We start from the raw sequence: 14,646 nt of genomic DNA, 5'->3' as shown, positions 1-14,646 counted from the left end.
TAACATCGACTCTGACCACTATCTGGTGATGATTAAACTGCGCCCAAAACTATCCGTCATCAACAATGTTCGGTACCGACGACCGGGGTACGACCTAGAGCGACTGAATCGTGTATTGTGGCGTCAAATTGTTGATTCAGTGTTATCTGTTTAGATGTAGACTAAATAAATGAATGAATAAACGGAGGGATTTGATCGATCAACATACCCCAGCAAGCATTGGAGGCTGATAAAGAGTTTATTTCACCACAATTTGGCTTGTTCAGCTAAAAAACTAGCTTATTCAACTTAAATTGTTTGATGGGACCGTTGCCTGATTCCAGTGGCTGTTGCAGTTTTGAGGTTATGTCTCTGTAGGACTTCCGTGGTCATTACAAATTCCAACGTGCTTGGCTTGAAGAGAGCCGCCACGACACTTTTATAGAGAATGCTGGTCCAATCTCGGATAGCCCACTTGTAAACGGATGTATATTTGTACATGTCTGTAGAAATATACGAATCTAACCCGGATGCTTTTCCGCTTAAGATGTTTCCGGCGATTGATCCCAAACAATGTACACTGGATTTTGTTTTTACACGATTTATATTTTCTCAATTTCCCATTCATCCTAAATGCTCAACGCATATCAATTATCATGTGATTTTTCTTTGATTTATCCTGAATTTTTTGCAACATGTTGCGAAGAGTTTGGTGGTAAATTGAAGTCACACGATCAAAAACACGAGCGAAAAAAATCGTGTAAAAACAAAATCCTGTGTATACAAATTGTTCTGCAATAAAATCTTCAAATAAATTATATTATATTCCGTAGATATTCCAAGGTCTATACTTGAACCTATACTTACTTATTATCTAGCGGGTGCAAATAATTGGCAGATTTCGCTAAAAGTTTCTAAAAAGGTTGGCAAAAGCAATCCATTTTTGTTTGACAACTGTTTTTAATTTTTTCACAAGGATGAACTTTGAAATGAACATCCCCCATTCATAAGACTACCTTATGATTGATTTTCACAAGAAATGTCAATGAATTTCATAAGGCAGACTTATGGTTTTCGTTGGTACCTTATGAAATGAAAATTAATGAATTTATATGGTTTCATAAGGCAAAACTTATGGAAATCAAAATGTTTTTTCCGCCAGTGTACAATATTGCACATATATCAATCACAAATCGGCATGCTAAATGCTAATTGCATTAGATCAGTTTTAACGATGTGAAGTTGCATTTATTTATCAACTGTCAGACAACGATACTCTAAATCAGCATTACGAATGCACCGATGCATTACTGATGCTTTATTTCAACATGTCATAGTAATGAACCATTAATTCGGTCTTATAATTGCCCTTTTCCACTTTAAGTCAACTTTTAGGGCTGTGTTTTTTACAAGCATATATAGCTTCATGGTTACTTGGGAACCTCCACACCGAAAGACCTTAGGTGACAGCGTCCCGTATGACGGAAAGGTAAAGCTAAATCTGCTGAACGTTTGCCGTGAGCTTGGAAACCGGGTGGATAAAGTGAGAATGATCATCAGCTCGGAACTCGGCTTTAGAGTTAACACTTTCACCAGATGGAACAGTAAGCAGTAATCCCAGTCGGATAAATATGTGCTGTTATCATGCGCAAGACCAGACACCGCGGAAGGTGGCCCTCGTCGTAGGATAGTGTGCGATCGAAGAGCTTTTGAAAGGACGACCTAGTGCTATGTCCGCCGTTTGACATGCGGTGCTGTGGCTACCATAACCAGAGTGACCGGCGAGTATAGAAACGGGACGAATCTGACACCGCACATGCGAAGCATATCGAGCACGAACATATCGCTTATATGCAACTACTGGAACAACAGAGCTGAATGAAACAAAAATAAAGGTTTTTCTGGGTTTTTCAATAAATATGTGAAAATTTATTTTGGATTTTATTTAATTGAAATTGAAAGTGCACAACTATAGTGATTTTGAAAGTTGCATAGTTCATTCCAATGTATAATACACATTTGGTTTTAAGAAGAAAATGTTATTTTGAAAAGTAAAATACACATTTAATTTTGAGGGAAAAATGTTATTTTGAAAGGTTGGGTCTTGTAAATGTTTTAACCAAAGTGACATTTTTACAATTGTAGTTTTAACAATCTTATACTTTCTACTGAAAATCACTAACTCATTTTCTTAATTTTACCAACGTTTCTTTTATTTTTACCAACGATTTTTTTTTGTGTGTACCAACCCGTCCAGTTAGTCATAACAATTATATCAATATGTGTTACAAATAACAATACTTGAAATAATTTCTTTCTCAAAAATGGATGAAAGAAAATTTCACGATCGTCATAACTTGATTATAACATAATGTATACCGTGGACCCCCGGTAATATGACCGTTTTTAATCTGAACACTTTTTAATTTGAACCCCGTTGGTTTGAACAGGTTTGAACATCGTTCAAATTAAAAATGGTTCAAACGTCATTTACCACGTGGAATCGAGAGAAGAAAAATGGAACATCGTGAAATGGAACGCAGAATCAAAACAAACCAGCGAAGAGGGCAGCCAGAAACCAGTTTTTCTGATGCTTATAGAGTAACCAAAGTTCAAACTAAAAATGAACCCCGTTAATGTGAATGAGGTACCGTTCAAATTATCGGGGGTCCACGGTAATGCTTTTTTTACAGAAAACAAAATTGCCAATATTTTTGGTAGATAGGAATTGGAAAAAAAAGAAAGTTACGAAGTTGATTTAATCGAGAAAGGCATCGTCACCGCTAGGTGGATTAATTTGGGTTTTTTGAATATTTTTTTCTGGATTTTCAATTTATCGCAATATCTTGGAGACAATTTGAAGAAAATATCAAACACCAAGGTTTGTCGGAACAACAATGTTAATTTTATATAAATATGAGATTTACGCAGCATCCGCATCAACTTCACTATTTTACGTTGAATGTTTGGTTTCATCATCCTTCTGGAATCATGGTGAAGGCGATGTGCTAAACACTATGAATCACTCGGTTCCGTCGATATTCCATGTTAAATTGTGTATATAATTCATCTCCTCGGTGGACCGCTGGACTTGCTATGAAGGTGAAGTGTCCTGATCGGCCACGTTTTGCTTCATCGATACTGGATTTCTATAATTGAAACATATCTCGCTTAACAATTGATTAGGGCCTACAATGAGAAGTAAACAAATTCAATTTTAACACCCTTCGATAGCATCCTCTAATAGCTACTAATAGTATAAAAATGTTCCGCATCTTCAATTAAATTACTTAGAAAAAACTAATTTTTAATTGGGCCTACAACGTGTTATTTTCAAAATATGTGTAGGTCCACCCTAAAAAACGGCCAAGCCACTCGTTTTTTTTCTGTCTGGGATAAGCCTTCTCCAACTTCGGGCCGATAACGAGAATTTTTTCCGAACCGTCATCAGCCCGACCTCGGAGAGAGAAAATTTCCCCTTCCGAAAAGCCTTATCCCGTGTTTACTTTCGAAAAATGCCATAAACAAAGGGTCTATGAATGACAAGCAAATGCAGAATTCATACGGGAGCTTGGCAGAAGGAAGGTCGTGTGATATGTGCCATCACAAATATTGCCCTCCGCTCGCTTTCAAATCGACTTCTATAAAAACATTCTTCATGCCTGCCGTATCCTAACGGAACTATCAATTTTATACTTTCGCCTCTAATGCTATCATGAACATGTACGTCCAAGTTTGGAAGATGATATTAGCATTTCCATATCATTGAAATGCAGAATGACTTATCAAGAAGACCTATCCCGGAGAAAAAAATTTAACTTTTATTTTAACGATTTCGACACATTTTTGCATGTTTTCGATGCAATTAAGGTTATGGATGGATAGATAGTGCTGATTATGTGCTTTTAGGAGTTTTTGCTGCTTAAAATATAATAAACCTGGGAAGAGAGAGGATCGTAGTATGACAAGTGTACTAGACGCGAACATTTTCTGCTCCGTTTTTCCTGTCGAATATTTTTTTCAATTTTTCAAACGTTTTCATTTCGACGGAATTCTTAAGTGAAAAAGTGGCTCCAGATCATCAAGTTTGTTTTATTCCAAAGTGGTCAGATACTAGTAGCGAAGCAATTGATTCTGAAACCGTCTAAAGCCTGAAGAGATCTGATCTTATCAGAAACCGCAACGGCACAAACAGCAGAATCAAAGCAATAATTCCAAAGAGAAAAGCCCGAATCCCGAAGATGACGAATTGGACGAACCTCGAGTGCAGTGTGCAATTATCCTTCAAAATGAAATAGATTAATGAATCGATCGTTGATGAAGACGAATGCTGATGACCTACAGACCATTGGATGTTAGCAGCTCAACGTGTGTTTCACCTAGGCCGATTTTACCTTCATCACGGGAGTGTAGAGAACGAGCAACAACTATTATTTTGGTGAGGTCTTAAAAGTTTACATATACTATTAGAACATAGCCCAATCTTTCATCTGTGTTTATTCTTGATCATCTCTGCTCTACGACTATGCCTTCTACCACTTCCATGAAAGAGCTTTCCGATCTGATCACCACCGATTGTATGTCGTTTGTCTCTTTAATCCTCTGCAAAAGTATTAGTGCAACTCTCAGCGATAGCCCTAATACTCTCAGTGGCTGTTTGCCAATTTTCTTTCCTCCTTAAATGTACGATCCGAAAGAATGAGATATTTTTCCATTGCAATCAATTTGTTACTAAAGGGTTTTTATAGCAGCTAGAAGTTACATATAAGACAATTTCTACATTATTTGGCAATTTTGTTTATGGAAAGCATGTGTTTGTCCATCTCGTAGAGAACTCATGCATATTCATTAGGAAAAGATCATCGCTACCGCCTGTTGGTGGTACAGCTAAAAAATCATGTTAAAATTCGTATCTGTATTTTTTGTTGACAAAAATTATGATTTTTATCTTTGTCGAAGTTTCTTCTGTAAACAATAAGGGAAGTGACTATTGACATGTATTGGGAGGTGGGTGGGGCAACTTTTTTTCTTTTCTTTCTCGTTTCAGAGAGCGAGTATTGGCGCTTAAATCTAGGCTAATTAGCCAGGGCAAGTCTAATACCTTGTCCCACCCCAAGAAGAAGCAACACTATGGAGAACGGAGTGACGTAAATTTCTTAGCATTGTCACTCCCAACGTCTGTACAAACTTATATCATGATATACTTATATGATGATATTCCTAAAATATATTCCCTACCAACCATCCAACTCCTTGACATCTATGAGGGCGTCGGTGAGTCGCTGGCCTCTCGTTAAGTAGATGTCATATCATCATTTCCTTCCTTTCCCTAGTAACGGAGAAGATGGGCGTTCCCGGCAATGGTAGCTTTCATGCTTTATCATTTTGGACCTCCAATTGGGTTGCTATTATATCCCAAATAGTAATCCATAAGCAATTGGGGTAAGAAAGTTAAAGAATATACATGACAGCTATCAGTATGCAATCTACGAAATACTACGTTACCACGCAACGCAACGCAACGCTTAAAATATCATAAACCTGGGAAATAGGAATAGAAATTGTGTTTTCTCAGTGTTTACGTTTTGGCTGTAGGCCCTTTTCAAATGTTACGCGAGATATGTCCTTTTTTCTTCAACTATTCCAGCTGCCAATAATAACCACTTACCTTATCCTGATAATCCAGCGTTGTAATTGCTCCATAAAGGATTATTTTAGGTAGACTTGACTCATGTTTTCCACCAGGGGTATACATAAGCGCCATCTCATGAAATTTTATGAAAGCAAGGCAAAAATAATAGATGTCGTTGTAATCAAATGAAAAATGTCGTATAACTTTTCATAAGTACCATATGAGGAATAACTCTATCAATCTAATAACTATATAGTTTATTTAATTGATATGACTAAGGATATGACACAATCTGCATTATAATGAAGCCAGAATTAGCATATTTCATTTATATGTGCGATTTTTTCGTATCCACGCCGCAAAGACAAAAATAATTTCTTGCAAGTATTTACGCAAACAGAATACGTAATTACTAATTGAAACGTACTCGAAAGTTGAACTGGATTTCTGTTTTGACATTTGAAAACAAACCCAAAACAAACATAAGCAGTATTTCCATCGACCTGCAAAAAAGTAAACATGGTTTTCTCTTGCAATCTGCTTGCAATCTCTATTAAGAAAAATAAAACTACAGAGGAACTTAAATTACATAGTTTTCCAAAGGATCCGGATCGGTTGTCGTCTTGGTTGGCTATTTTGAATATTAGTGAAGCTGGTTTTGAGTCAGGCAGAAGTCGCATTTGTAGCCGTCATTTCAGCGAGCACCAGTACGAAACCACCGTTTGTCCTTCAGGTATGATAAATTAAGTTACAGAGATTCAGGTAGAGAAATACATATTTGTTTTTATGTTTTTACGAGACTAAGGAGTGATGCGATACCTGATATTCTAATCCGGTTTGAAGTGGAAAGGAACGGAAGTGTGTGCAGAACGTTTCAAAGTCGGGGTACACAAACCGATCTCCCGATCCTAAATATGGATCATTATGGCCCGCCAGCTCAATATGTAGTAAATAGAAAACGGTCAGAAAACTCTCGATACATGGAAACTGCGAACAAGAGGCTGTGCAAGTCACCTATAAGTAGGGAGCGGGACCATTTGGGCAGCACCCCCTATTCCCGTCCCGACTAGAAGGTCATATCAAAATTATATCAACATATGTTATTATGATATACTAAATTTTTATAACAAAATTTGTTATACACATGGTGCAGGATGTTGTTAAAATATCTAAATTTCTATGAAAAATTACACTACTGAAAACAAAAAACTATCAAATTTTGTTACAATTTTATCATAAAAATAACATATTTTGTTAGAAATTTATAACAGAATCAGATACAAAATGTATTGCTTCTGAGCAGTTGGAATTTTTTACAGGTCGTGATAGGTCTCCAGATTGTGGTCAACAACTAGAAATTTTTGTTTTTGTCTGAACAAGAATATTTTTCAAGAACATAACACTAACAACATTCCCAGTTAGGCAAACTTTTCAAATTGTATTGGCGTTGTGATATCTATGGCTGGGAGACTTTGCTACATCTATTTTAATTGCCTACTATTGGGAAATTCGGTATTCAGCATTTTTTAATCATATTATGATAAAATCCTGTTACTACATTTGAAAGATAATTCCTGCTAAGAACAAAATTGTATCAAAATAAGTTACAAATATCACAATATGTTAAAACTGTGTTCAGTTTCTGTTATGCTCTTCTAGTCGGGGTCAGCAACGTTAATAACTCGACCGCGTTCCAACCAAATGGCTTGATTGTTTGTACATCACTAGATATCGACAGAAACTAACCATGTTCTAAAAAAAAGAGTAATTCGGTTGTAATGCGCTTGATTAAAGAACGTTGCTGACGGGAATAGGGGGTGCTGCCCAAATGGTTCTCTACCCTATCAAAACTGGGAATATTCAAAAATAAATTATTCATTTCTTTGGACAATATATTTTAGGATTCATTGAAGATCGACGCAATAAAAAATGAATTTATTTAGAACACCCACGATGCAGTAAACACGCCATTATTTGAAGATAACAATGAAGTCGTATTGGACACACAGGGGCAACTACGTTCGTTAACAACGTTGGATGAAGACGAGGTGTACACTGTCGGTGAAATTGTCATAGAAGACACAGTTGACGAATATACAAACATTTCAATAAGTTCAATAGTGAATGATATGAAACATTGATCATAACCAATACAATTAACTTTTATACCCTTCTCGGTATAGACCACGAAAAAGCATTCGTTTGCTCCTGTTACATGCATCTGGTATTGCACTTGGGAAAAGTACGGATGCTTTTTTTTAGATTTCCTTCTTTATCCCAGTAAGAAGCACACGACGGTGATTCATTTCAAATGCTGTAGGGCGATTTGATTTCTAGAACGAATTTTCCACAAGTAGAAATTCCATCCGGTGATCCTGAGAGATAATTCCGTTCACGGTCAATAAAGAGACCACACTTTCGAAAGTCATATTGTCTAAGGGATGTTACGAACATTTCATAAGCAATATCTTCCTTTTCACGTCCCCAAGCCAAAGAGGGTATATTTGGTCCAATAAGCTTTTCAAAATTCTTCTTTGCTGGTACACAACTTGGCGGTTTTTATTCCTCTCGCTTGTTTGCATGGCGGTGATAATGCTGTGTATATTCGACGCTGTCAGCCTAGATTTCCGGTATTCAAACCACGCTGGATTGTTTGACTGGTCAAGTGTTTCGTTCTCGATATTTCCAATTTCTTCGTTCGTGACCATGTTAATTCGATCCACGTACTCCTTGAACGGAAATGTGGTGTAATCGTGGTCGTTGTATAAAGCAATCATATTACATTCTCTTTCCCTATTGAAACTCGTATGTAAACCGATGTTGAGTGCAGCATCAACTGCAAATTTTGTAAACTGAGTGCAAGGAGTTCTGTCCGTATTTAATACGCCGGTACAACCAAACAACTCATTGATGGTTTTTCCGGATTGATCTTCGTCGCTCAGCTTTGGAGATTTGTGCCACATCTGAAGTTTTGAAGTGCAAGAAGCACTTGAGAAAATAGTACCTGGTGGTGTATAATATTAGTTGATATGAATTATACAGGAAAGCACACTACTACACAGCATTGCATATTACCCGTCTCGAAGAAACACTCTAGGCAGATCAACAGAGCAGCTACGTGCTTACATGCCGCGAAGCTGCCTTGACCCGCCGGACATTGGCAAGAAGATTTTGAAATGCTCTTTGTGGTTGATAGTTCCACTAGCATGCGATATTGCACTCCCTTTTTCATTGCGGCTCTGCAGAAACACCTTACTTGAATGTTGTTGACACTTGTCTGAAAGTTGAAGATACATTTATGGTAAAATAATTATTTAAAAAACCTGCATACTTACTTTGGAAAAGCCAATTTGGCGAAGATGGTTTGCAAGGTGTAGCTTGCGCCCCTCCTTAAAGCTTTTCAACGAATTGCGCACCGAAAAGTATTCTTTAATGCACTCGAAGCTCAACCAATCCAACTCTAATTTATCTATATTCTCAATAGAGCTAAATTTCTGAGGATTCTCGAACGAAGTATCATCTTCAGCAGGTACTGGCTGAGCAGATATTAGAGTTGAGTTCAGGCTATTGCTTTGCCAATTGTTTAAGCTGAAATTGGATGTAATCGTCATGATACCGTTTTGTTATTTGAAAAAAAGCTTGATATATACCGTTTTTGGAGCGTTTCTTTATTTCCGGTTTTCTTAGCGCCAAGTTCTCCGAGCTCGTCACGCAGTTCTTTCACTGTTTTCGATTCTGTTTTCCGGTTTCTGTTCATTTTGAACAAAAGAAATTTCACCATTTGTTTACAAACAATAATCAGAAAACTGATAATAAACGAAACGTCATGAAATGACGTACGCTCTGAGGCATTGACGGAACAGGTCTATCGTGCTGCCATCTGTTAGAAATTTAACTTTTTTCAATAATCCAATGTATTTAAATTAGTTTTCTCGTAGATTTTGATTTTTTTTTCTTCTGCCGCAGAAAACAGGCAAAATGGCTGCCTTTACCTTTCAAGTTTTGGAAGGGTACGATTTACCCATTATCTATTACCAGAAGACATTCTGTATAATGCATTTACCCCATGGGGTAAAAGTACACTATTCGTGGTGAAACAAATTTACCCATTTTTTGACATATCAGTGTTGATGCAAATAATGGGTAGAATGTATGTACACAGAAAAAAATTCCATGGTAACAATTACTATTTTGTAGTTTTTAAAACAACCACAAATTTTCAGTTGAATTACCCAGCATTCGGACAAATTCACCACTGATTCAGTTCATGTAAAGCCCTCAGTACACTGTTTGTCATGATGTCAAATATTTGTCAAGTTTATCCGGATATCTATCAGACTGACCAGAAATTGACATGGATATCAGGCTGGCTTGACAAATATTTGTCATCATGACAAACAGTGTACTAATAGCTTAACAACATTCCACCACGACCACAGTTGATTTTCACTGCACGCATGGTAAAATCAAACGGGTTTGTTGTCTGCTGAAAATCGTCGGTGCGTATTCTTAAATTAACCCTCGGAATGGTAGTTTTTACCGCAACATTTTTTTTGCGTGTAATTAAGAGTGGCGACACTGTCAGAATTGGAACAAAATTCATCTGTCATTCCCATACAAAATCGTGTTCCAAACGAGCAGGAGACCTGTCAAATGCGGTTCATGTCGCCAATCTTAATTACATCACTCAGAATAAAGTGCATATTATTATTATTATTTTCGCACATATATTTTGACCAGTTACTTTGGCTGTTGTAATGTGCGACACTAATAATTATTGATCGACTCAGTCATGATAAATTATATGTGCAGACCACTTATAATACGATAAGGGCTGCACATAGATTTTATAATGAAGTGTTTCAAATCATTTATTAGTGCTGCACTTAATTTTAAACACAAATCTCATAGGAGCGGAAAGCAAGGATCATTATAGTTAGAAATTCATGTCAAAAAGAGGGTAACATTATTTATGCAAATTTCGTTTATTTCTAATGTTAAGACCCAATGCCCACGAATAGCGTTTTCAAAGCCACATGCACGCTGCGTTAAAATAACGCAGGTGTGCATCTGCCCGGCGATGCTGCTTTACCGCTTTTTCCCAATTCACACCTGCGTCTTCAAATTTGTTTGAATTCATTTTTATTCTATATGTTTTCTGATTTGTCCCTTCACTTTTGATGGGAGATTTGGATTGTTAGTTGTCTCCAGAAAATGGGCTCCTTCCACTGGTGGAGAACAGCCGCATCTTAAGCCGCATGCTGTTCTAAAGAAGTTTCCGAATTGTGTACCTGATCATATAGTAAAATTATACAGAATTAGGAGTACTGTCGTGTTTATCATGACTAGTAGACAAGAAAAAACTCACGATTGTATGTTCAACGTCCAACCTGTAGTATTCTGGGATAAGAACCGAACAACTTCCGCTCTTGAGATATTTCTGCAGATTTCTCCGACTGAAGCTTTTTGTTATTATTCTTGCTTTATGGCAAGCTTTTTAAAAAATATGTGCAGCATATTAATGTCTATTCAATACACTTCAAATTCATTTAACTCAATATTGTGTTTTAAAAAGCTTAGCTATATTTTTATTAGGCGCATATAAATTCTAAATTAGGCCTTCAGTTAAGGTTTTAAGTGCGAATACATTTAAAATATATCATTTGATTTATTTGAGTGTACACTCTGGGTATATGAAACCCTTTAAATGGGTATAGAGATGAGTGACGTTTAACGCTCGCACACTGATGTGCAATTCGGCATGTGTAAATACACTGAACGAAACATTCCGCCAATTACAGTATGATTTTTGCCTCACCCAAGCCCCATAACAAAAATCAGATGATTTACAAATGATTATCATTCAGTATATTTTAAGCTAATTCTCTGAAAATCTATCCAGCTTTCCACTCTTGCCATAATGGCGGATGCTATAAATTTTCTGACATTAACTGCTTCCAAACACTGAACTAAAATTTTCATCCAAGCAAGTGATGACATCTTTCATTACCAATGGCAGCTCAAAATCTGTTATTTTCTGTCAACAACTTGCAGAGGAAATCGTTTGGTTTTTTTGTTAAAATACTTCTGCTCCCTGTATATTTTCTAATATTATTTTATTTCAGATAATTAATAACCGACATTATGAATTCTCTGGAACGAGGAACTGATTGTCCACATTGTAAATTTGGTTTGACACTTTCAATGAATGTAATGGAAGTGATGCCCAGATAGCAAGGGATGTGGTAAGCCGGGCTTTACTGAACTTCGATATGGCCCAAATTTGTACTCTGGATCTCACTCTGGAGCAACACCTATTCAACGGAATCTGAAATGATGCGCATTCTGCTCCTACGTGGCTGAGGTGCATTCTCAATTCCATTCATATATTCATCCTTAACATCGGCTCAGTTTCACATTTTTAAGTTTTCTTCAATGACTAGGAATATGGTTGTCAATAAAGCGTTAGGGATCCACTGGTAACGCGTACGAACTTTTTCTATTGGGCGTATTATTTTTTACGTTTAAATGCTCGTTGGTACGGATATAAATTTGCCTTGTCGTTAACGTTAAAATAGACAATTCGAACGAATTCGAATGACTGGAATGCTGTGTTCGTCCAATCATGATACGGATGATAGTATATTCAAACATATTTTTGATTAACCGTTAGAAAAATGTTCGAGAGATTTTATGTGCTCAAAAATTCAGCAGAACTTTTTCAAAATTATGTTAATGGGTTCATTATATCACAGATAACCGATATGTGCTGGAATCCGATCATTTCAAACATCCAGAATCGTCGTTTCAAATGTTTAGAACATTAGGAATGCAATTGGTAATCATTCGGAGAGATGTAACGATCATCAATCTGGCTGTGTTTGTCGTTTGCTAAGCAGTTAGAGGTATACTTCTGCAATCAGTTCGTAAAGATGAACAAATTTTCTTCAGGAATTTTTCCCTGTTGACAAAAAATAATAAACATTAAACTGTCATTGGTAACCAAGAACATCGTTGCTTGCTTAGATGAAAATTCCAGTTCAGTGTCGTGAAGCAGTTATTGTCAAAGTTTTTATAGCAACCGCCATTATAGCTAGCGTGGAAAGCTGAATATGATTGTCATCCAGAAAACGATACATAATCATTCAGATGGTAATCATAACAAACCAATCAGTGGATGATTTTCATTTGAAAATTAACCTGATTAGCTTTCATTTGCTCAATGATAATTGTTTGAAATGGGACAGGAATGTTTATTATTAAAGGAACCTTTTTGTTCCCAAAGTAATCAAAAAATATAAAACAAATATATAAGAATTTTATAATTTCAAAATAACAAATTGATCGCATGTTTATAGGTAAACCTGCAAATTGCGTTTCGACACAACACTTTTGTGCACATCGAACAAAACCGTCGCGAACCGACATGATTCCAAACTGAGCTCAGATGCTAGCATGATTGGTCGTCGTTGAAGCATGCTTTGAAACTGCAATAAAAAATATACTGTAGATTCTCTGCTTTATATATGCTCCTTTTTCCTGAGAGTATCTATATACATCATTAAAAAGAAATTAAACTTACCCGAAAAGGAAAAAGCCTTAGGTTAAATCGTGTAAACCAACTTGCGAAACGTTTTTCTTTCTTCTGCGGACTTGAAGGCAGTCATGATGTACGACGACCTAAAGCCGCAGATTCAATTGGATGATTTTTATATGATCAAGATAAAACGGATTATCATACTGCTCACGAATGAAATTAGATATAGAGTTAGTGTGAATGCAAAACCAGCTATTGTTTGTCATTTTTGCATCCAACTTTTGATTTACATTAATTTCAAGTTCGTGCAGAAAATCATCCAAATGGATGTGTCATAAGGCAATCCATAAGACAGCTGCGATCAGCTGACGATTTTTGTTTACTTGAATTTTTTGACATCTATAGACCGGACTGACACAACGATTCAAAGAAAAATGTAAAGCCCGGTTAACACCAGCAGTGAGTTACCTTCAACTGCATACACACTTTGTTTTGATATTGATTGTCAGTCCCATCGCTGAATGTTCTCATGGATAGCCTAATTCTGTATCAGGAAACATTAGAATAACAGTTCACTGAATGATTTTTCATACATTAACCGGCGGGTGATTTGGTTCAGTGTACATGTTTGTTTTCCTTCTGCTCATAACCTCAAAATTGATCGAGTCATCACGATGGTTGCGAAGGAGTCAAAAAAATCAGAAGGGTTATATACAAGATACGACCGCCCGACGTAAACTACGTAAAATAGATTATAAGATAATACATTTTATTGCCTATGTCACATGGTTTATGCATTTAGAGGGATTACAATGGAAATTTGAAGTATAATTATGTCCATCAGTGTAAGCTTTAAATAATTATTAGCAAGGGCGAACATGTCCAGCACCTAAAGCACTTTTTCATAAACATTACTCTTTTACTTCGACCGCGGTCATGGCTTTGGTTCTTTTGTTCCAGTTTTTGTGCGAATCACCGCACAAAAGTAGAGCGCAAGAACCAACCACACCATATGGCGGCCGTAACGAAACCCTGAAATTTTACTGGGTTTCTGAAGAATTGGGATTTTCAATGTTTTTACGTTAATATTCAATAGTTCCAATGGGCATAAAAAATTGCTGGAGAGTTTCCGATTAGATTGATAATAAAATCTCGAAAATCCATCGAAAGATAAAGGAGCTATTAGCGTTTGAAATCTATCCTAATTTCGTGACGGTCTCGAATTTGGAAATTTCCGTTTTACACCCTGTATCCGAGTCTTCCCCTTATACTAAAGACACACTGGTGGTACAAGTACCACGGTTATATACCCTAGTACATATTGTACCATGGTTTTCCACGTTGTACCAGCATGGTACAAGGTGACACACTAGTGGTACAACTTGTACCATGGTACGAATACCACCAGTGTGTCATTAGTATTAGACGTAGTTTACGTCAAAATATATGGAAATATACTCATTTTTACCCAAACTTTGCTGAGTAGCACCATCTAGGA

General features: G+C 36.6%; 1 protein-coding gene across 1 annotated transcript; it reads right to left on the bottom strand.

Moving 5' to 3' along the window:
• Nucleotides 1–7,513: 7,513 nt before the first annotated feature.
• On the bottom strand, nt 7,514–9,556 carry LOC134211783 (uncharacterized). Its single transcript, XM_062689004.1, has 4 exons — nt 9,262–9,556; nt 8,947–9,199; nt 8,687–8,888; nt 7,514–8,615 (listed from the first exon to the last, which is right to left on the bottom strand). Exons 1-4 carry the CDS (start codon nt 9,390–9,392, stop codon nt 8,056–8,058), a joined length of 1,146 nt encoding a protein of 381 aa, XP_062544988.1. The 5' UTR covers nt 9,393–9,556; the 3' UTR covers nt 7,514–8,055.
• Between the last annotated feature and the right edge of the window lie 5,090 nt (nt 9,557–14,646).

The sequence above is a fragment of the Armigeres subalbatus genome, chromosome 2, assembly GCF_024139115.2.
Source record: "Armigeres subalbatus isolate Guangzhou_Male chromosome 2, GZ_Asu_2, whole genome shotgun sequence".
NCBI lineage: Eukaryota > Metazoa > Arthropoda > Insecta > Diptera > Culicidae > Armigeres > Armigeres subalbatus.
This window is presented reverse-complemented; position numbering and strand designations above follow the sequence as displayed.